Raw genomic sequence first — 24,481 nt, 5'->3', positions numbered from 1 at the left:
AAATTAAAAGAAGATGGTGAAACTAACCAAACTCTAGAAATCGTTAGACAATTTAAAGGCTTCTACACAAATTTATACATCAAAAAAACGAAGATCATGGCCACTGGTCCCATCACCTCCTGGCAAATAGAAGGGGAAGAAATGGAGGCAGTGAGAGATTTTACTTTCTTGGGTTCCATGATCACTGCAGATGGTGACAGCAGCCACAAAATTAAAAGACACCTGCTTCTTGGGAGAAAAGCAATGACAAACCAAGACAGCACCTTAAAAAGCAGAGACATCACCTTGCCAACAAAGGTCCGTATAGTAAAAGCTAGGGTTTTCCCAGTAGTGATGTATAGAAGTGAGAGCTGGACCATAAAGAAGGCTGATCACCGAAGAACTGATGCTTTTGAATTATGGTGCTGGAGGAGACTCTTGAGAGTCCCATGGACTGCAAGAAGATCAAACGTATCCATTCTTAAGGAAATCAGCCCTGAGTGCTCACTGGAAGGACAGATCATGAAGCTGAGGCTCCAATACTTTGGCCACCTCAAGAGAAGAGAGGACTCAAGAGAAGAGAGGAGGGCACAAGGAGAAGGGGACGACAGAGGATGAGATGGTTGGACAGTGTTCTCGAAGCTACAAGCATGAGTTTGACCAAACTGCGGGAGGCAGTGGAAGATAGGAATGCCTGGCGTGCTCTGGTCCATGGGGTCACGAAGAGTCGGACACGACTAAACGACTAAACAACAATACAAATTTATATAAATATTCCAAACTGGACCAATCAAATGTATCAGAGTAGGAGTTGAATTACGGTAGGAACTTGCACTATTCCTTTTCTCTCCCATCCCTTGTTCATCTCTATAAAAATAAATGCCCTGTATAGTGGCTAGACACTAGAGAGAAAAGGGTTTCTAGCATATGTGGGTTTTAAAAAAGAAGGAATTCACTTCCAATATTAGGTCCAGAAATTAAAGAAAATTAATAGACCCTGAGATATAACTGGCTTCAAATCCACGAAATTTACATTTTATTCAAACCCCTCTTGTCTATAAACAAACTTCTAGGCAACTTGCCCAGAAGATGGAGGAAAACATGAAATGGGGTGTGTTTTTTCTATCCTGGCCCCCACCCTCAGGGACAGTACTTAGACTCTCAGCTCCAGGAAACTCCAAAAGATTCTTTCAAGAACTTGGCAAGAGGTCTCAGCATTAGCTTAGGGTACAGATCACAGGGGGACATGGATGGCGCTGTGGTCTAAACCACTGAGCCTCTTGGGTTTGCCATTCGGAAAGTTGGCGGTTCAAATCCATGTGACTGAGTGAGTTTCTGTTGCTCTGTCCCAGCTCCTGCCACCCTAGCAGTTCGAAAGCATGCCAGTGCAAGTAGATAAATAGGTACCGCTGCGATGGGAAGCTAAACAGCGTTTCAGTGCGCTCTGGTTTCTGTCTCGGTATTTGGTTGCGCCAGAAGTGGTTTAGTCATGCTGGCCACATAACCCAGAAAGCTGTCTGTGGACAAACGGTGGCTCCCTTGGCCTGAAAGCGAGATGAGCTCCACACCTCATAGTCACCTTTGACTGAATTTAACTGTCGAGGTCCTGTACCTTTACCTTTACAGGTTACACAATTCATAGGTCTATAAGCAAGTCTGTAAGATTCATGACCAGGTGTTAGCTAATATGCTGTTCCAGTACTTGACATGCCTCACCTGCTTTCCTTTTTAAGCTGAGGGGATTGTGCAATTCTCATCCCCAATGAGAAGACTGACCTTTCAAGTGTGACCTCCAGTAAATGGGCAGAGTCTGTTTGTGCCAATACAGATGGCAGTCTGTCCTTGGTGATGGAACTCGCATCAGTTCCTCTGGCTTTTCCTCCACTTCTGTGAGTGAGCCGGCTGCCTCCTCAGCTGCTATGGACATCCCATTCTCCAGAGATGGGGTAAAGACTGTCTCAATTGCTTCCCCATCCTCCTTGGTGACATCTAGCAATAACAGGGTAGGGACCTCTATTCCCTTCAGGGTCCTCTATTCCCTTCTCTTCTGACTGATCCTGCCAGCCCCATCCTTCTTTGGTAGGAATAATATCTCCGGTGGTTAAGAGACAGAGCTTCAGTGGCCTGCACAGCTTCCTGCCATTCGCCAGAGGGCTAGCAAAAATGGAATAAGGTCCATCAGGTTGGAGGGCACTAGGAAAGCAGTCAGTCACATTTATGGTACCTTAAAATCAGTATGACATGCAGCTTTATCCCATAACATATAAGGAAGTAAGGATCGTTGACTGAAATGGTAATTACTCCCTAGAGAGTGAGCAAAGGATCAGATCTTTGAATGTATTATAGTGTAGTGCTTAAGGTATACTGATTTCAAGCAAGACATAAGCAAGGTACCATTTCCTGGCTTGACCTGTTAGGTGGAAGTTCCACTGATTCCTGCAGGCCTTAGTTTAACATGTTTTAAGGAAGAATAGCAGTGTAAGGGGGGGAAAGGACTTCCACATTTAACTAAGGAAATACTATTTAATTGTTGTTTTAAGTACAATGGATGCGGTAACGCTGAAGGAACAACTTCATGCCAGCCTTCAGATAAGAAGGCGAAAGATTGTGGAGGCCTGTACTTAACTTCAAATTGCACAGGGAAACAAGATGTTACTGAAAAGAAACCAGAATAATCCTCCCTCTCAGAACTACAGCAACCGAAAGACCCTGCATGTAACATTGCAGATGTTATAGCTCAGTAAAGAGACCCAATTAAAAAGGTCCCTGTAAGCCAGGCATGGCTGAACTTGGACCTCCAGCAGTTTGGGGACTCATCCCAGACCACTTGTCCTGTTAGCTAGGGATGATGGGAGTTGTAGTCCCAAAACATCTGGAGGGCTGAGTTTGCCTATGCCTGCTGTAAGCCAAAGTACAACACTCAAGTGGACCACCTGGACTCCACATACTTGCTTTTCAAAAGATAGCAAAATTCCCACAAAGGGAAAGAATATTTACATAGCTGCCAACCTTTGAAAGAGGGAAAGTTTGAATTCCCTACTCCTTCCCACTTCCCAAGCAAAAGAGCTACTTTGCAGTCATGAAAGAAACTGGTCAACCTGGCCAACTAGTTAACTGAAATCCAAGGTCTTGCCAGGATGGCGAGCTAATTTACAAACTCCATCGTTTGAAGAAAGCTGGCAGTGTTTGAAGGTGCTGCAGCGCCATATACCAAGCCTGTTTAGCTCGTGGGCAGTTTATCTTAATTAACAACATTGCCATTTAGGAAGCTATGGTATAAGGAAATGAATCTAGCCAAAGTGGGCAAGTTGGCAGGTCCGCTATAAAGTTGAAAGGGGCAGGGGGTGGGCCATGAGTAGAATCGGCAGCTAAAATAACAGCAGTTTATGAAATAACACTGTGTGTTTCTTTTTAGAATGGGACAAAAATAATTCAAAACTACCACACCTTGTTTTTCTCTCTACAGTAATAAATGTTGAGTAGAGTTATAAGGAGGATGAATGCAAGGATAAAAAGAAATGTTCCTATTTTGAAATGTTGTTACCACAGTTTCATATGACAAAAATAAATGAAATAAACCTGAAGACTAAAGCAATTGACCCTTTAGGTCATATTCAGATATAACATTAAACCAGGGCTTAATGCTCTATGCTTTCCCCGCTTCTCCATGGGGTGTGTGAAAAGCACACACCCCATGACCATTTTAAAACAGAAGAAACCAGATGTAGGTGGCCCAAGCAATGGACATGGTGGTGATGTGTCCACACCTGCCCAGTGACATTGTGGGTGGGTGTATACCAAGATCGCACTCAGCACTTCCTTCATCATTTACCCTGGGGTATGTGCAGGGAGAAAACGGTATGGATAACCTAATCAAGGGAAGGGTTTTCAAACACATATCAAATAACCACACACACCTTTGTGGAAGGCAAAATCTAGATGCAATCAAAGTGTTGATACTGACCTTTAAAGCCCTAAACAGCCTCAGCCCAGTATACCTAAAGGAGCGTCTCCACCCCTCATTCAGCCCAGACACTAAGGTTCAGCTTTGAGGGCCTTCTGGCAGTTCCCTCTCTGAGAGAAGAGAGGTTACAGGGAACCTGAAGGCAGAGGGCCTTCTCGGTAGTGGCGCCCGCCCTGTGGAACGCCTTCCCATCAGATGTCAAGGAAATAAACAACTATCTGGCTTTTAGAAAACATCTGAAGGCAACCGGGTTTAGGGAAGTTGTTAATGTTTGATGTTTTATCGTGTTTTTAATATTCTGTTGGGAGCCGCCCAGAGTGGCTGGGGAAGCCCAGGCGGATGGGCGGAGTATAAATAATACACTGTTACTGTTGTTGTTAGCAGCAGCAGCAGCAGCATATTGAGGATTAGTGAATAATTCCAGATTAGGTAAACAAAATGAGTGTGTATTCTAAATGGAACTCTTAACAGTATTTTTCTTCAATGCCTTCAATATAACTCTTTGCACTGAGATAATGTAATGCTGGTAAAGGTAAATGTAAAGGGACCCCTGATCAGTTAATGGCCTTGCTAAAACCCAAGGCAGCTCAGTTGGGAAACCTTGACTCTGATGACAACCTGATTTTAACCCCTTATAGCTTTCCCCACCTGGTGATCTCTGAACATGCCACACCAAGAGAATAAATAGAAAAGCTGTTGCATAACAGTGAGGATTTCCTCAAGTGAGCTGGCATGCCTAATCTTTGATCCTGGTGGTCCCTCTAGAGGTGGAAAACTATTCAGCTTTTTAAAATACCGTATTTTTTGCTCTGACTCACTTTATCCCTCCTAAAAAGTAAGGGGAAATGTGTGTGCGCAGCAATCCCTCTTGCTGTTCTGGCTTCTGAGATTCAGAATACTTTTTTTCTTGTTTTCCTCCTCCAAAAACTAGGTGCGTCTTGTGGTCTGGTGCGTCTTATAGAGCGAAAAATACGGTAAATATAGTCATTGTACTTCCCTGTCAAACTTAGTGTTGCTGGGGATGATGATTCTCTGCTATAAATAGTGGCTCAGAATGGGACATCTTACACTAGACTACTGTAAAGACTACCTTGTGTGGTTGGTGACAGGGAAGCTATCAAGTTATGCACTTACAGTATTCTCATCAATGGGACTTATATATTCTTGGGATTTTGATCTAGGTAAACAGGCTCCCTTTATTATGACACAGAAGGCTGTGTGGACAATTGCTGGAATGTAGCAGATGTTTAACCTAACCAAAATGTCACTTGATAATGACTGAATGTGCGAATTGATCCCAGGTATCCTTGCTGAGCTATCAGCTTTGCAACTAAGCCACAATATGCTTAGAACTTTATTCCCTTTCCTGCATCCTTCTACTTCTTTTATGTCTTGTGGGTATTTTCATTTCGCATTGGGTAGTTTATTGGCTGGTCCCTGTGAAATACAGTAATTGGAGATGGATTTAAACAAGAACCACCACTGCTTGCATTCAAAGGTGTCCTTTGTACTTAATCCAGTTGAGGCTTCCATCAGTGGAAAAGGGAGGGAGGGATTTTTTTGCCAGTTTCCCCTCAAATATGTGCCAGAGGGTTGGGGAGCCCTTTGAGACAACAAGAAGGATGATGCAGGGTGCTGCATCAAGAGAGGTAACCAACAACAACAAAAATCTCCTTTCTACTGTTTGGGTCCATGAGCCCTCCATCACTTTAAGGGACACCATTAGACACCTGAGGGCCCACTTACCTTTGTAGGCCACCTTCCAAGGGCTCCATGCCAGGTGGGGCTGGAGGCAAAAGTGAGCACTGAGCATAATTTTTTCCTTCGTATGGTAGGCTGCTTTCCACACACCTCCCTATCTTCAAGACGGGCAAGTAAGAAGAGTTCCAGGACATATTCTAGCAGGGCAAAAACACTCAAGGAGAGTACAACAAAGGCCACTGGCAGATCAAACTGCCCTTCCAACTGAAAACCAAAAGCCCGAGTAAATGTTTTTGCCTGGCTCCTATAAACAGACAGTGATGGCACCAGGCGTCTTTCACACAGGGCACAAAAAGAAGCACATCAGATGATGAATGCCGTGTACTGGTTGTTTCATAGGGGGGAGGTGGTACTTGAAATACTGGGATCCTGAGCCACATTCTTCTTCTCATACTAGCACTGTACTTCAACAAAGTCTGAAAAGGTGACTCAGCGCATCAAGCATTAAGGCAGGGGTCAGCAAACTTTTTCAGCAGGGGGCCGGTCTACTGACCCTCAGACCTTGTGGGGGGCTGGACTATATTTTTTTTTGGGGGGGGATGAACGAATTCCTATGCCCCACAAATAACCCAGAGGTGCATTTTAAATTAAAGGGCACATTCTACTCATGTAAAAACACACTGATTCCCAGATCATCCACGGGCCAGATCTGGCACCCGGGCTGTTTGCCTACCCATGCATTAAGGCATCTCAGGCTATACCACCCCCCCTTCTTGCTTTCTAATTCCTTCATAGTCAAAGTTGACACCGACCTGCTTTTAGGGTAGCCCTAGCTATATTATGGCTTGGAAAACAAGTCATTTGTTCCAGTTACACAGTGTTTTTTATCCACTTGAAATTTTGCCTTCTTCCTGTGTGAGCAACCATTTTTCAGAGATGCTCCATTGTAAAGCTTAAACACTCTGTTCCCATAGATTTGCTAAAATGGATCGGGTAATTAATGATCCACACCGTTCTTCTAAGTCCCTAATAAATTTTGTCACTTTCTCTGCAATGCAAGGAGAGGACTGTTATGCTAACTGAAAGGCACGAGTCAAAATCACACTGTGATCTCTCTTATCTATAATCTTTGGCATCCTAAATTTGCTCTAGGGTGTTTGTTGGCCATTTCACCGTAAAGCACACACTAGTAATTTAGAAAATCATAAAGTGAACATTGTTCAACAACACACACACCTAAGAGTTTATTGTAGGCAGCACACACACACACACACACACACACACACACACACACTCTATATATATCCAGGTAGGTAGCTGTGTTGGTCTGATGCAGTCAAAATAAATTTTAAAATTGTCCAGTAGCACCTTAGAGACCATTTATAGTAGATATTGTATCCTGCTCTATGAAGGCATTGTATGTTGCTTGGAAAAACAAGGTACAAATACCTGAATAAATTCAGAGGGCATATGCACGAATATGCACATCTTGTAGTAGCACATCTAGTTTGGCCCTGCCAATTCTGTACAACCGGGATTGTTATTTACACAGTACCATCAGTAGACATGGCTTGTTACAAAAGATGCTGGGATTCACACTTCCATAGCATGATCAAATGGTCACAGGAGAAGCAAACTGTCTTAGTGTGGTCCAGCCCCAGTCCCAGGCAATTTTGCACCCTAGTCCAGGCTAACTACTTGCACTCCCCACCCCCATTACTCCAAAACTGCTAACATCAATTTTCAAAAACAGATGTCTTGTTGAAAAAATGAAAAGCACAAAACTTGTAACTGCTAAATTTATTTTAGCACACAAATCATTTTGAACAATTGTGTGAATTGTGATGTTAAAACAATTAGTCTTCTAAAAGTTTCAATTTCAGGCACATCAAAATCTCACTTTGTGTGCCTTTTCTTTTGATAATTTTGTCACCAATTCCTTCAAGTGAAGTGCTGATACTGGGGCATGTTCAACTGGGGCCAAGCCAACTAGTTGCAAAATGTAAGTTCATACAGTATACGGTAAGTTTGAGCTTTGAGAAATTGTGTTCACCACTTGCCATTGACACTGGAAGTGGGGGAAGTATTCTTAGAGCAACAGAAACATTAGGCACATTATCCTGGAGTTTTTGTTGTAGTATAAAGAGATGTACTCCTTGGCTTAACCGATGCCTAAGTGTGATACATGGCTAGTTAGAAATTTCTAATGTTGAGTCAATGCAAAGAAATAATTACAGATCTGTTGAACCAAACTGAAGAAACTGGTTGCTTCCAGATAACATTTAGCAGCAGCACTGACTACCAAGTTTAAAGAGTGTGCATTGAAGGGCACAGAAAGGGAACATGGATTTATGTCCCAGACTCTCTTTCGTATGCCATTTTCTTTGCTTTTCGTGTTACTTCCATCATCATAACTTTGAGCACACAAGGTTCTCAATTGTTAATCCCATTTGCTCAAGCTGTCCAAGAAGAGTTTCTGTCATAAAGGCAGCTGTAATCTCCTTTATAGTGGAACAAATCCCAAGAAATGTTCTCTTATGATAACCTCAGGCTCAGACATCTCATTATCTGTGGCTTGATAGCATCAACAAAATATACAATCATTGTAAGTTGTTCAATGTGACTAACATCAGGTGTGCAGTCCAGAATAATTGAGTAGTATTTGGCTGAGTTTGCATGTGCTAAGTTGTTCTGCTTTGCAACATCTACTAGAAGCTATATAAGCTCATTTTGGATATCTTTTCCCAGGTAGCAACCATTGTTTCTTGATCTTTCCCTGTGCAAATGTTCATTTGTGATAGGATCAAAAAAGGCTAGATAATTCTACAAGTTGTTTTTTTTTAAAAATCCTATGCCAGCACTGTACAACTTTTCAGATGAACCACAGAATGCCAAGAAAAATGCCAAGTAAACATTTTGTTTAGAACATATGACAAAAACTAATCTGTGTAAAACAGTGCCCCTCAAAGGTCAGTACTGCGCCCCTCAGAGATCTGCACCCTAGATAGCTGCCTAGTTGGCCTAATGATGGCTCTGACCCTGGTGTGATCCTTTGCATGCATCTCTCACTGAATTAAATACAATTTAGCATGGATGATAGCCTGTGCACAAAACCTCCTCGGCTGCAAAAGTGACTAGACAGGTCCAACTACTGCATTCTTCTCACACAAGCTCTATTCGCTTGAGCAGACTTCATGCTTTATGAATGAGAGGCTGCAACTATTAAACAGCTACACAAATCCCAAGCCCTTCTCCTTCATCTCCATGAATGTGGAACAGTGCCTGCACCATGTCAAAGAGGTAATAAGATGTGATACCAAATTGTGTCCATACTCACTCAGAAGTCCCACTTCATAGAATTTTAGATCTAGAAGGGACCGTGAGGATCATCTAGTCCAAGTCTCTGCAGTGCAGAAATCTTTTTGCCCAACATGGCGCTTAAACCCACAACCCTGTCTCTACGAACTGAGCTATCTCAGTACAGTGGTACCTCGGGATGCGAACGGTATCCGTTCCGGAGCCCCGTTCGCATCCTGAACGCAACATAAGCCGCAACAGCATGTCTGCGCGGGTCGTGTTTTGCCGCTTCCGTGCATGTGCGTGACGTGCATTTTGAGCATCTGCGCATGCGTGAGCGGTGAAACCCGGAAGTAACGCACTCCATTACTTCCGGGTTGCCGCAGAGCACAACTCAAACACACTCAAGCCGAAGCGCATTCAACCCAAGGTATGACTGTAGTACTTACAACAGAATCTGGATGGCTTTGCTCAAAAGCTATGTCTTTACCACATGTCCATCCTGACCCTGTGCTTGCTCACTCTGAGGTCCCACTCCTTTCTGTCAAACTTACCCAGGGCATAACCACCACGCAGCGCAAGTAAGCAAGCAGTAAGACTTAAGGAGCCTTATATGAATCTTAAACAGCACAGCCATGCAACATAATCCTATGCATGTTTACTTGGATGTAGGTAGCATTGTATTTAATGGGGTAATACTCTCTGCTAAGTGTGCAAAGGATGCAGCCCAAGTCTCCTTACTCTGCATAGCCACCTGAAATAATATCTACAGTCTATTAGGCAAGGCATCCCAGTTTGGGGTTGCTAATTAAATATCATGCATTAAACATGGTTCGCATTGAGTCACACAACTTTCATGTTTCTGAGCTCTACAAATTATCAATTAACCAGTGCAGCTGAATTCAGGAAGTGTGTTCTGAGAAAGAGAGCCATCAAGTGATTCCCAGAAGCCAGAGGAGAGAAAGGAGCAAAGGCTATCAGACCAGCTCTCTGACCCTTGATCAATGCAGCCTCCACTCCTCTTATCACGATCCCCTTATTCGATCCTGGCTGTTCTCCACACCCAACCTTTTCTAAACTGATAAGCATATACGCTTATTCAAACTTGTTCAAAAACACACACTTTCACAACGGGCAAGACGTCCCCCGCCAGCCACGGACAAGTACTTGAGTCGTTTACATATCCCCGCCTTGAATATTAAAAAAACCCAAAACCAATCCACGCAAGGCGACCTTTACCCGAGCGCACCTAAAACCACTTGCCCCAAAACAGGCCACGTGACTCCCCGCTCGCCCGCCGCCTCGCTTTTGCTTTTTTAAGTCTGAGCGGCCTACGGCAATCCAATTGGCCCAAAAACTTCCAGCGCATATGGCAGCGGCGGGGGTAAAGGGAGTGGATGGCGCGCGCTGATTGGAGCGCGAGGCTGGAGCGGAGTTGTAAGGCGAGCGCCGATTGGCGGAGGCGCGGCCGCATGTGTCCGGCTCGCTGTCTTTGTATACAGAGTCGCTCTCGGAGCCCCTTTAACAATGGACGGAGGGAGCCGCTCCGCCGGATGGCGACGGGCAACGAGCGCAGCTCCCGCGGGATGCCGAGTCTGAGGCTGCAGCTGCAGCTGCTGCAGATCGGCGTTCGAGGCGGGGCGATGCCCGGGGAGATCCCCGAGGTGGATCTCTTGCTGGCCCGGGGGCTGTAAAGAGAGAAGTGGAGCTGGGCAAACTCCGGGTAAGTGGAGAGGAGGAGGAGGCGGCGGGGCTGCGCGGAGCTCCGAAGGAGGAGGAGAAGGGGACTCTCCAGAGGCAAGCTCGGGCAGCAGACGGAGGAAGCGTGTCAAGCCCTTTGTTGTAGCTTCATCTGGCGCTGCGCTCTCGCTTTCCACAAGGAGGAGGAAAGTTGGCAGTTGCTGCGGGACGGTCTTGGGCGGGGAGGAGGTGGTCGGCGCTCGCTCTTCCCCGCAGCCCTTGTCGAGAGGCCAAGACGTCCTCCGCCTCCTCCGAAGCTCAGCTGGGCGCCCGCCGCGCCGCCGCCCTTTAATGCAACCCCAGGCTCCCCGCTTCCCACCAGGGGGATCCGACGGGCGCGGCACCAAAAACTCTGAGCTCGATCTCTCTTGCTCTTCCTAGGATCCCCTGCGCGCCTCTCTCTCGACGTGCATTGAGTGGGATCAGCTGCGTGGCTTCAAGCGCAGCTCCCTCGGCCAGCCTCCCTCCCTGGGAAGAGAGTGGGGAGGGGATCGCGGAGTTCTCGTAGCTCGGGCGGGGCGGGGTGGGTTGCCCGGTTGCTTCTAACTGGGCGCAAGCGGCGGCCCTGGAAAAGGGGGTCTGAGCCCGGGCTGCTTCCGCTCCCTCTCCTGTGCAGGCTTCGGTGCTGCTGCTGCTGCTGCTGCTGCTGCCGCCGCCCGCTGCTGATTCCCGGCCGCCTCACCCTGTCCCATGGAGCTAGAGGGGCAGTGGTGGAAAGGACAGTTCGCTGCCGACATCCACCAAGCGCTTCGCTACAAGGTAACTCGGATCATCAGGGCACCATCGTGTTCTACCACTTTTTCCCACTTTTTTTAAATTTTAATTGCTCCGGGTGAAGGTAGTTCTCGGGCTGCTCAGGGCTAGAATTAAGTTTGCTTCTTTTGAGTGACAGGGCGAAACAGCTGCCTGCTGCTCTTTCTGTCCTCCTCCCACCCCACATTGGGCGCATCAAACGGCTTCCTGCGTTCACTCTTTTGTCCCCAGCGTTTACATTTTGCAGGAAGGCCGTGCCTTATGGGCCGCCTGTTTACCTCCAGATGGATTTCATAGTCTTGTGTTCCTTCACAGGGCTGTTTCAGGAGCAAAGTTGCTAATATGTTCACGTGCAGGTGGGGAAACTTAACTGCATGCTTGTTGGGAATTCAGGGGGACTTGCTTCTGAGGCCCCTATGCCCTGAAAGTTAGTTGTGCTTTAAATCCATCTTGGTAACCGGCCTTGTATTTCCCACTGAAGGGGGCTTGCTTCTGAGTAGATACTCATAGGGTTGCACCATAAAGCTTAGGTACATTAAATCCCATTGGTTCCGGTGGCTTTAATTCCTAAGCTGCTTTGTTCTCTCATGGGACAGGGCAACTCTTGTCAACTTTCATGTGCACCCAGCACGGTGTATCAGGGCCTCCCAGCCACTAGGAACAGTTTTTGGAGGAGACTGGGTAGAGAGGGGAAAGTTGCCAAAGCAATGTTCCTTGTACTGTATTCTATTCATGGAAGCAAAGTTAGACTCCAAGCTGGTGTCCTAAAACTGCCTAGGATCAGACTTCACCTTTCTCTGAACTGGGGCCTAAGGTAAACATCCCAGACTGCCCACACAACTTGCTTCAGGCTGCATTATATGTCTGTGGCAGAGATGAAACTTAGATCTCGCAGATCTGTGTCTGCCTTGTCTGTCTTCTGAGTCATGGTGTCTGCCAGATGTATGTATATTTGTGAGCATTTGAAACTGGACCTGTTGCTTTTGCAAAAGGAGTCTGAAATGTTCCTTCTGAGGATCAAGAAGGGTGGCTGAGTCAAAGGTTTCACGTAAAGTGCTATAGAAACAAAGGGTAATATATTTTGCATTGTCTTCAAAGAGTTCATTGAAACTTTTCTTCTGCTTGATCAGCTTTCCTTTCTTAATTGAACAGCATGTGGAGATGAAACTCCTATTCAGATAGTAACTTCATTGAGGGACCTGTTTATTTTCTCTCTACTCATTCAGGAATTGTGAGAACCTGTTTAGTCTTGGCTTTTCCCAAAGTGACTCATCCCTGATCAAAAAAGGCTTTATTCTACCTTCTATACAAAAGGGTTTTCCTTTTTTTGAAATAAATCATCATCAAGGCAACTTCAGATGCCTTGTCCCAAAGCCCGTTGCGCTGTGTGGAAGTTCAAGGCTGCTTAACTGGGCTATTGAGCCAGAGTTTCATGGGAACTACCTAAAGAATGAATAAAATGTGATAGTGGGTTGCTGGGCGGCAGAAACAACTGTGGGAGAGGCTGGGTCATAGTCGTTAAAGGGACATTAGACAGCTGGCTAGTGCTATAGATCCTAGTCGGAAATTGCCAGCATATGAGCTCTATTTGTCTCTTTCCCCTAGACTAGAGGCAGACTGCAATAAAAATGCAGCGGTCTTCCTCAAAGGACCAGTGTGAGAACATTTCTTACTTACAAATCTTATAGGCTGCCAAACTTAAAACGTTGGGTTTCTATCTGGAATGTCTTCTTGATTTTAGTTTTTAATAATGAACAAATGCACGTTATCTGCTCTGGAGTTGCCACCTGTTTCTGGCAGGACTCCTGTGGTTTTAAACAGGGTAGAAATTCAACAGGTGCAGTGGTTGAATTTCTGCCTTTCGTGCTACTGTTAAAGGCACATAACCCCTGCTGGAATAATGATGGCAACTCTTCTGGAATTACCAGTTAATATACCGTACTGATTTGCTTATGTTAATTTCATAAATAGTTGCCACCTATTTCTGAACCCTTTGGTGTGTGTGTAGTTGCCTCTGGTTGTACAAATGCACTCTCAGCAGTTACCACTGCTATAAATGTCAGTTGATGATGTTTAATTATAGCAGCGTTCTGAAAGTGTAAAGGTCTGGATGTGGCTGACAACTTGGGTCAATTCTCTCTTGAGGAAGGGGAGCATGCATCTTATTCTAAGCATATTTACTCAGATGTAAATACAACTGAAAGCACCAGAACTTACATATTTGTAAGTATGCTTAGGACTGCAGCCTTTTAAGCATTAATCTGTCTGAACAGCACCTTAGTCATACTCACATATAGGTCACAAACAGGAGCAACTGAAGCATCAACCTCTCTTTGAAACTAAACCAGTGTACTTGCCCTGGCAGCTGTTTTGAAGCATGAGTGGTTTGTGTGACTATCATCCCATTTTTCTGCTCTCTCGCCAGCTTCTTAAAGCCTTTGTTGATCCCAGTGTAAGCTAAGAAAGATGGCTGAAGTCAGATGTGCCTTCAAAAAAAAAGATCCTGAAATTCTGGATTTATGCCGCAGTAAATCATTCTTTGCTGCAAACTAAATCCAAACTATTATTTGGGGATATTCCTTCTTGATTACTTTAATTATAGACTTGTCTTGTCTTCAGTGGAAGTGATTCTCTGTCGTATGTTTATTTTTAAAGCATTGGGCTGTGATGTCTTACCTTGCTGACTGCTCTGAGTCAGGTAACTAAAGCAGTGACTCTTGCAGTTAACCCTTGACTACAAAGGATAATCGCTATCTAAGGCAGCTGAGCTGTAAAGTAAATTCAGGCCTTTGTGTGTCAAAGCATTTTATCTGTGGTTTTCCCTGTGAAAACCAAGAACACTTAGAATCATAGAATTGTAGAGTTGGAAGGGACCAACAAGGCTCATCTATTCCAACCCCCTACAATGCAGGAATCTTTTTCCCAACATGAGGCTTGAACCTACAACCCTAAGATTAAGAGTCTCATGCTCTACAGACTGAGCCCAAATTTTTTGAGCCCTTGGATATAGTGCTGGATAAAGTTTCCCTGTTCTAGCAACACCCAATGCTCATTGTAATGATCTTTCATAACTTCCTAGACTACAGACTTCCTGGAGTACTGTGTCCAGTTCTGGGCACCACAGTTCAAGAAGGACACTGACAAACTGGAACGTGTCCAGAGGAGGGCAACCAAAATGGTCAAAGGCCTGGAAATGATGCCTTATGAGGAACGGCTAAGGGAGCTGGGCATTTTTAGCCTGGAGAAGAGGAGGTTAAGGGGTGATATGATAGCCATGTTCAAATATATAAAAGGATGTCACATGGAGGAGGGAGAAAGGTTGTTTTCTGCTGCTCCAGAGAAGCGGACACGGAGCAATGGCTCCAAACTACAAGAAAGAAGATTCCACCTTAACATTAGGAAGAACTTCCTGACAGTAAGAGCTGTTCGACAGTGGAATTTGCTGCCAAGGAGTGTGGTGGAGTCTCCTTCTTTGGAGGTCTTTAAGCAGAGGCTTGACAACCATATGTCAGGAGTGCTCTGATGGTGTTTCCTGCTTGGCAGGGGGTTGGACTCGATGGCCCTTGTGGTCTCTTCCAACTCTATGATTCTATGATTTTGTATTCTTGGCTCCAGTGAATTCTTGGGTACTTACATGCGAATAGATGGATCATCCGCATCTGTTTTGTGCAAACAAGTCTGGAGAGGTGATAAGTGCTGGCATGCCTGCTAGTCAGATGTGCTAATTGGCTGCCTCCCCTTGGTCCAGCTGTGAGCTGGAGATCCAGTAACCCTCTCCACCACAGAGGTGTTGTGAAAGCAATGATTACAGGCAGATCTTGCTAATGTAATAGAAGCCCATGTAGTGGGCTGCCCAGCTGCTCATATGCATAGGGGTGTTACTGTTCTACATTAGCTGAAGAAGCCTTTTGCCTTGTCTGTTACGTGAGCACTGTGACAAGTACAGTGGTACCTCAGGTTAAGTACTTAATTCGTTCTGGAGGTCCGTTCTTAACCTGAAACTGTTCTTAACCTGAAGCACCACTTTAGCTTATGGGGCTTCCTGCTGCTGCTGCACTGCCAGAGCCCATTTTCTGTTCTTATCATGAAGCAAAGTTCTTAACCTGAAGCACTATTTCTGGGTTAGCAGAGTGTGTAACCTGAAGCGTATGTAACCTGAAGCGTATGTAACCCGAGGTACCACTGTAATAGGATTGAAGGCTAAAGTAGTTTGGGTGGTGGTGGTAGGGATGGAAAGGCCTATGAACAACCCTTACATATATGGTGAGAACCGGAGAGAACAGGCAACAAAATAAGGCTGTTGTGCAAAAACTGACTCTTTTTATAATGTCTGCAGTAATAAAATGCAGGACAACGTAAACTCATTTGTGTTACTTGGAACTGTGTGGTGTTTTGTTGCTATGTTTGATTTTGGTATGGAAATTTGTTCCCATATGTTTGATTCTAGCTATATCTCTACTTCTATTTGACACCTGCTGTTATAAATAAATAAAAATACAAAAAAAAGGCCCACTCCTGGGCCCTTATGGAATCCAGTGGATTCCTGAATGGTCAGTGGAATTTTCTTGCATATGGAGCTAGTGATTCTGTCAAGGCCTTAGTCTCTAGGGAGATGTGGCAGGCCATCAACACTATTGTTCCTGAGTGTCCTTTCTAGTGCTGTGGAGTCAGTGCTGTTCTCTGGTACTCGAAAGAGCTGCAGCTGATGAAACGGGCTGGATGATAAGTGCATTTTGAACCCACCACTCATTGTAGCTAATTTGGATGTGTGCAGGATGTTGTGTATGTGTGGCTATGTGAGATAGCGGTGCACCCAGAGCTATTTGACGACTTCCACCTGGCTTTCCCTTTGGAAGGAAGGTAGGTACCCGAGAGGGTTGTGGAGGCCCAGCTTCTTGCACTCTTGGAAGAAACTGATTACCTGGACCCTGTTCTTCCTTGATTTCTCAGTGACTTTTGATACCATGGTATCCTGCTAGACTTGACTTGTGAGTAGGGACTGGGAGGCATTGTGTAAAAGTGCTTCTGCTCCTACTTACAGGACACATTTCAGAGACTGGCATTGGGTGGCTATATACAGACCTTGGCAACTATCTTCTAGGGTGCTGCAGGAATGTGGTTGTGTTTTAAAGGGTTGTTTTTGATCCGTTGATAATTTTAATTCCTGCTTTATTGGTAATTGAGTTTTAATACAGTAGCTAGCTGCTCTGGAAGGAGGTAAGGAGTGATTCAGTGGCGTAGCGTGGGTTGTCAGCACCCGGGGCAAGGCAAGTAATTTGCACCCCCTAACCCGTGGTAGGGGCAGAGAGCTGCGAATGTGAGCGCCCCCCCAGATGTTGCGCCCGGTGCGGCCGGCCCCCCCTGCACCCCCCACACTACGCCACTGGAGTGATATAAGAACAACAAATACAGTTGTACCTTGGAAGTCAAACGGAATCCGTTCTGGAAGTCCGTTCAACTTCCAAAACGCTTGAAAACCAAATCGCGGCTTCTGATTGGCTGCAGGAAGCTCCTGCAGCCAATCAGAAGCCCTGTTGGATGTTCGGATTCCAAAAGATTGTTCGCAAACTGCAACAATCACTTCTGGGTTTGCGGCAATTGGGAGCCAAAACGTCTGAATTGTAGGGCATTCGGGATCAAAGGTATGACTGTAAATGTAACATCCGAGTGGAATCATCACAAGATCTGGAGTGTGGTGCCACCAGTAGGAAAAAATAAGAGAAACTGTAAACCCTAGGTTCCTAAACCTTAAAAATGACTTCAGTTTCTTTAATTTTGGTTAGTTTCAATGCCCGTGTAGTGGTGGCTGCCTTTTTAAAAGTGCCTGTTATTCTCCACTTAGGAGCTGAAGCTTCCATCCTATAAAGGCCAGTCTCCCCAGTTAAATCTGAGAAGATACTTTGCAGACTTGATTGCCATTGTGAGCAATCGCTTCAGGCTCTGCCCTGCTGCCCGCCATCTTGCTGTTTATCTCCTGGACCTCTTTATGGACCGTTATGACATATCCATTCAGCAGCTGCATGTGGTGGCTCTTTCCTGTTTGCTTTTAGCGAGTAAGTATGAAGTAACAGGATTAACAGATTTGAAAATCATATTTCCCATTGTTCGGTTAAAAGCTCCTCAGTTTTCCAGTCTGTTACATGTCCTACAACTATGCAAAAAGAAAAACACCACCCTGCATGATATCGAAGGATTGTGAGGGAGACACAGGGCCTTGGCAGTTTCTCAACGAGCAGTGTTCTATGTAGATTTGATCTCATTCTTATATCCACATGTCCTGTGATAATATCACATTACTCTCTGGGCTGCCTCAGGTACAATCTTACTGTGGTTTTTGAATTTAATCCATTCCGGGAGCCTGTTCGACTCCCAGAACAGTTCGAAAACCAAGGCGTGGCTTCCGATTGGCTGCTGGAGCGCCCTGTGGCCAACCGTTCAAAAACCGGAACAATCCCTTCCAGTTTTCGATCGTTCGGGAGCCAAAACATTTGAGTTCAAAGGCATTCAGCTTCCGAGGTTCCACTGTACGACACATCAAAAGCAAGGTGACTGGGGCTGTGTTTAAACCTGCCCTCCAAATTGTGTGACTCCTCCCACCTCTGCCATGTTGATCATAACTTATAAATTGGGAGCCTTCTCTACATGTGGAATCTCACTACACAGTGTGGAACCCCAGGCAGGAAGCATTTCAGATTGTGTCGGGATCCTCAACAAATTGAAAGAAAACCATAACTTCTGCAGCAGAGAGCTAATGTAATGAAGGGTAGAGCTAAAAGCAGCCACTGTCCCAATGAGTAAATTGTGAAGAGGGCTTTGGTGAGCAGCAGAATTCCTGCTAGAAGTTGTTGTGTCTGCCTCAGAAGCTTTTGGACAATTGATTTTGCAATTTAAGAAAGGATGGAATGCTCAGAATTTCAAATATTGCGATACTATACCTAGTTGTCCACATCAGAATCCTCTCTCTTTCACATTTGCAAAAATACGGAAACCAAAACTGGTTATTTCAGATACTGCGGCACTGAGTATGGCATACATCCCAAATAAAAAGCAACCGCTTTCTACTCGGTGAATATATCTGAAGTGGCAAACCAAATCTGCCTTGAATCTACTCAAAACGCTTTTGTCAAAACCTTAAAAAAAGAAACAATAAATAAATCCATTTATATTGCCAACCTAAATGAGGAACCTATTTTTAATTTTAAAACTGAGGACCAGATCTACCATAGATTTTGTAAATGTATATCCTTTATGCTTAATAGAAAGTGTATGTATGCTCTGGTTAGGCCATTATCTACCTCTGCAGCTTTTTGCTATGAGGTGATATAAGGTACTACAAGTGCAACAGAATCCCCGTTGTAACTTTTTGCAGGATGTGGTGGCAATTAGCTAATCCTCTGTAGCAGGACTGACCAACATGCTGTTCGCCAGATGTTGTTCAACTCCCATCAGCCCCAGCCAGCCAGAACAAAGGTTGAGGATGATGACAGTTATGCTTCAACTCCTGGAAGGCACCCTGATGGCTAACCCTGCTGCATAGCAGCTGCTATTATTTTTATTTTGTTTTATTTTGCAACGTTGATCTATTTCTTTTTGAGGCATTGCCGTTCCTCCATGAGGAGCTAAAACATAAATACATGTGTTTTTATCGTGTACCTATGCTGTAATGGAATTTTACCTTCTCATTTCCCTCAAGGTAAATTTGAAGAGAAGGAAGACAGTGTGCCTAAACTTGAACAGCTAAACAGCTTGGGTTGTATGACTAACATGAACCTGGTACTAACCAAACAGAACTTGCTGCACATGGAGCTGCTGTTACTGGAAACCTTTCAGTGGAACCTTTGCCTCCCGACAGCTGCTCACTTCATTGACTATTACCTCTCCATTGCCGTTCACGAGTCCGATCTTCACGATGGATGGCCAATGGTTTGCTTGGACAAGACAAAGTTGTACATGGCAAAATATGCTGACTACTTTTTGGAAGTATCCCTGCAAGGTGCGTTTTCATGGCTTTGTTCTAAAGACCCCCATAGTTACTTAGGTTACACAGCTAATACTGTGCTTGACTAAACCGTGATCCTCCGATGTCTCTCCAGATCATGCATTTTTAAATTATGCCCCTTCGTTAGTGGCTGCTGCATGTGTGGCTTCTTCAAGGATTATCTTGCGTCTTTCTCCAACGTGGCCAGCAAGACTCCATCGCCTTACTGCGTACTCCTGGGACTTCCTGGTGCCATGCATTGAACGATTGTTGGTGTAAGTTTTTCAAGCAGTCTCTAACGTGGGTTTAAATCACCCAAGTGGTGGAATGCAGTGGGGTGTATGTGTTTTGTTTTGCCTTGTGATCACTTTCAAGAAACTGGTAGTCGTGCTGGTGTCATTCTTGATTCTGGCAACTGGTTGGTTTTTAGCTTGAATGCTTTCACAATAATTGCCACATTTTATTATTTCCCCCCAATGACTTCCCCCTTTTCTGCCTGAAATTCATCCTAGTTATCACAGACTTCAACCTTGTGTGTTTTGGCTAAGGTACAAAGTGCCTTTATTAAGGGGACTTTCATTCTAATCTTGCCTTCCTTGGGACCCACTTGACAAAATCGGCTTTTGACTTGAATGTGGTTTCCCCCCTCGTTGTGCTACCTTGCTCTGCATCCATTGTCTTCAGCCTGCAATCCACCACTTTAGAAGGTCTGAAATTGTATGATGGCTTTATTCATACAACTATTTTTATTTAGGCTTTTTATTGTGGAGTTTTGATTTGCATTACTACTGCAAGGAAAATCTGGCTCGTGGTGGCTTTGGTGCCTTAGAAATAGTTGCATAAACAGTACCTTGTCTGACTTCTATCAGTGCACTTATTGGTTATCTTTCTACTGAAGTACCCAAGGTGATGTACCTACAATAAAATGAAAGAGCAGAAGCATACACGTTTAACAGCATAAAAACTAATCTAACAATATCCATAAGATAGCCAGAATAAGTCAAATACAGGAAGTTGTAAAGAAGACTTAGGAGTTCTATGCTTCATTCATGCCCACCAGATGGTGATAAACATTAAACTTATTATTTTTGATTAAACAGTCACCTGTTTCAAACATTCATGAATTCATTTGCTTAAAGTATACCCTTTTAATGGCCTGCTGCTAAACTCATGGTCTTGCATGCATGCCCTATCGATTTCAACAAGCTATGTTCAGAAATGACAGTGTTTTGGATTGCAGCTTTAAGGTGCCAGAATGCAGAGCTTATTAAGCATACTGAAACTATTAAAAAATTAATAGCCATTCAGAGTATAACCTTCTGAGGTATATTTTATTGTAAGGATAGGAAACCTGTGGCCTTTTAGATGTTGTTGGAGTGAAACTACTGCCCATTGGTGATATTGACTGGGGCTGATGTAAACTGGAGCCCAACAGCTCAAGAGCCACAGATTCCACTTCTCTGGTTTACTTTACTGTTTTTTTTTTCAAAAATACCAAATTTTGCATATGTAAAAAAAGAAACACCCTGTTTTAAAAGCAACCTTAGATGCTGTTTTTAAAATGCATCTGCAATGTAAATTCAGATCTGCATCTGTTTTGGAAGGCTGCTTATTTTCTGACAAGTCTCTTCCCGCCCCGCCCCCCAGTCCAATTGTTTTACAAGGATGTAAAGTGCTTGTTAGATTTGTTTTACATGAGGTAATGTCAGTGAAACAGAATACTGAGATTATTATTGTGTTCTATTGTTGTTGAAACTGGGGCCAGGATCTAAAGCATTGTAAATAATGTTCACACCTGTATATGTGTGTTCCTCTCCCCACACAGACATCCTCAGTTTCTTCCCACAGAAATTTCAAGTAGGCTTTGATATATGAAGAAATACTCTCACCCCAATATGCCTGCATACATATATACATGGGATGGGTGGGTGGGTTCTGGTTTCCAGCCTCTCTAAAATGGATAGTAAAACAAGGTTTTAATATTATATTCTAGAGCCCATGATAATGATGTAAAAGAAGCCAACAAGCAAAAAGGACAGCACGGTTCTCAAGCAGCCCAGCACAGTTTATTTCAAACAACCACACAGCCTCCACAGCAGCACATACCCCAGTATGTTCAAGCACATCAGACTCCTCAGCAGTTTCATCCAACAGCGCAGCAGCAAAACTGCCAGCAGATTCTGCCATCTGGCCACACGTCGTCTTATCCACTGCAGACTTGCCCAGCTGGTTTACAAGGTGGTGTCCAGGCTAGAGGTCATATACAGACGGCTGCTGGAATGTCACTAACTGTCCCCATAGAAGTGAAGCCATGTATAAGTGTTTCTTACAACCGAAGCTATCAGATTGCTGGACGTTATCCTTGCATTACTCCCTGCTTTGAGAGGTGATAACCACAGCAGAATGCTGCAAGGAGGACAGTCCTCTCTTTTTCCTCTTAACAGCAGAGAAGTAGTTGAATACTTTTTTTTAAAGGTAACTCAATTGCAGGAACTGCTAATATGAGATTATACCTACTGATAAGGTGTTAATAACCTGAGGATGGAATACTCCCCGTTCACAGTTGTTGTATTTGTTCAGTTGAAGCCTGCGCTTAAAACGGATGCTGAGAAACTGCTGCACTGGCTTAGTTTGTCTTCCCATGAAGAGGAATGATCCTGTGTGGTTCTAAAGGGACCACTGCGTCTACCCTTCGCTATACAGTATTGAATAAGACTTTAAACTCCACCAAGTGCCATGCTTTCCTTCAGGATGGAGAGCCACATGGGAGAGAGGAGAGAACCTCTTGATTGAAATTGGCAGTTCTGCTCTCGTTCAAGATCTTTGGATGAGATTTTGTGTTAGAATGCCCTTTGGGTTAACTTTTTTGTATATCTCATACTTCAAAGTACTTTAGTGTTTGCTGAAACCAGTTTAGAGCTAAACTGTCATACTAACTCAGGGAATAATCAAACTACTTTGATACTGGTGTATATCATTTAAGTAGTGTTCTTGGGTTTCCTCACTCAGGGTAATGGCCATAGCAAATACCAAAGGGAGTTCAGATACTCATCCAGACTACTCCCTTAATCCAAAATTGTGCTTTCTATTGGGAAGAATGGTGTGCTATCTTCAAACAAAACCAATGTTGTACCATAGCCAACTGAATATTGTTTGTGGTTTCCCCTAGATTATGTAACCAACTATTTATGACCCAAATCCTTTTTTCCCTCTCCATTGTATTGAATTCCTACTTAAATAGGGAGAAAGTACAATTTAAATCTTTTCAAGAAACGTAGCATTGTACATGATAGTTGCAGAGCAAATACGGGATTGAAGTTCTCAGGCTCTACCAGAACAGCTACAACTTCTTGTTTCTACAATCGTATTAATAGTGATTCAGATATTTTTCTGATGTGAACTAGATAGTCCTACAAAGACTGCTAAGTGCATAACTATCAGAAAGGTGATAGTTTTTAGCTATTTAATTTCCTATACTTGGGTTCATACCAGAAACAGAGTGGCAAATAGGTGAACACCTTACATCTTCTCTAGCTTCCTATCTGATGTAGATGTGAGAAGGAATCCATGATGGTTGAAGGCAGAGGGTAGCACTTGCTTCCTAATGTCTAGAGATGGATTAAGTTTTTCAAAAGAATAGTATGAGTTGATAGGGGAAAGTATATATAAAAATTGTCAACAGATTTTCCTCACAAAAGGGACCATCCCCAAACACTTGGTGCTCTGAGAGAAATGGCACTGCTTGATTGAAAAGGCTCTCCTAGAGCTGAATATGCTGCAAGAAAATATTCTTTAATTTAGAGGAGAAACAATCCTCTGAGGCGATTATTTTATACCGTAATATATTTTCAGGGTTTCTTTGACAAATGTGGGGAGTTTTTGAGAGAAGGGAACATTCTGAGACCACCAATTTGATAAAGTGTCCTTGCTACTTCTTTCCTAAGGTCTTGAAGTATTGTCTTGTTTTCCTCTCACATGCTATCCTTTAAAGGGGCAGAGAGGAGGTTACAAATAGAAGAGGTGGAGGTCTGCTGGTATCACTTGTGGTGGTTTCACTTTAATATGCGAGGATGAAGGACTACAGAATGCATCTGAAAAGGAAAGATACTCAACTTAGTTTGTAATACTATATGTAAGACTCTTCATTGTTTGACTACCTCAATAATACGTTGAATGTACAGTCTTGTGGTAATCCATGACTTGAAATAACAGCAGGTTACTTGTTTTGTGTTTTTTTTTTACATTGGGTTCATTTTCATCCTCCATGTGTGAGACAGCAAACGAGTTACTAATACAAAAGAAGTTTATTTTGTAGGCCTGTACACTCAAACATTAGCTGATAATTAACACTGGAATTATGGGGGAGGGTAATTAGTTAACAGCAAAGCCTATGTGTAATAGGGTATTGTTTGTATTTAAGTCGTTAGACTTCAAAGGATCCACTATGTGCTATTGGGCTTGTGGTTTTCTGCTCTGAATTTTTTATTTATTTATTATTTACCGTAGCCTTTTGAGTTTGACATACTAGCAGGATATTGACAATAGAATATGCACTGTGAACCATTTCCAGGTCTTGCTTTTTTATATATATAAAAAATGGGTTTGGTCAATCTCCACTGAATCCACACACTACTTGAAATTCCAACTGAAGGAATTATGTGTCGTGGTCATGCAAGAGAAATGTCTACAATAAAAAAATTCCAGCTGAGTGCCATGCACTCATTTTAAAAATAAAACTAGTTTTGAGCAATCATCTCTCTAGTGGTGTGTATATTTGAGTGCAGCAATTGAATGGAGCTCGTTCCATACCATATGTCCCAGCATGTGTTATTTTTAAAATATGCTAACTCTATAAACAAAATAGGCAGGAAATACTTTTTTTAAAAATCTATAGCGAAAAAGGTCTACTTTATACTCCACCACTGACACATCCTCCTCTTCTAAGAAGGAGAGGAAGCAAGACAGGAAATGTTTCTGTATTAGGTTATAAACAGCTAGCAGTGGAACTATAGGCTATTTATGCTGAAATCACATTGAAATCAGCATGGTTATAGGGCAATTGCTAACAG

General features: G+C 43.7%; 2 protein-coding genes across 3 annotated transcripts in view; one reads left to right on the top strand and one right to left on the bottom strand.

Annotated features, from left to right (window-relative positions):
* Positions 1-10,141: 10,141 nt before the first annotated feature.
* CCNJ (cyclin J) lies at positions 10,142-24,165 on the top strand. Its single transcript, XM_079978663.1, has 6 exons — positions 10,142-10,664; positions 11,298-11,440; positions 17,277-17,487; positions 19,128-19,427; positions 19,528-19,687; positions 21,406-24,165. Exons 2-6 carry the CDS (start codon positions 11,372-11,374, stop codon positions 21,800-21,802), a joined length of 1,137 nt encoding a protein of 378 aa, XP_079834789.1. The 5' UTR covers positions 10,142-10,664; positions 11,298-11,371; the 3' UTR covers positions 21,803-24,165.
* Positions 22,625-24,481, bottom strand: part of CC2D2B (coiled-coil and C2 domain containing 2B) — a 37,819-nt gene continuing 35,962 nt past the window's right edge. For both annotated transcript variants that reach the window (XM_079978656.1, XM_079978657.1), the window contains one exon: positions 22,625-23,503. The gene's annotated coding sequence lies outside the window, so the exon portion shown is untranslated. The remainder of the gene's footprint in view (positions 23,504-24,481) is intronic.

Source organism: Podarcis cretensis (assembly GCF_951804945.1).
Source record: "Podarcis cretensis genome assembly, chromosome: 5".
Classification (NCBI taxonomy): Eukaryota; Metazoa; Chordata; class Lepidosauria; order Squamata; family Lacertidae; genus Podarcis; species Podarcis cretensis.
This window is presented reverse-complemented; position numbering and strand designations above follow the sequence as displayed.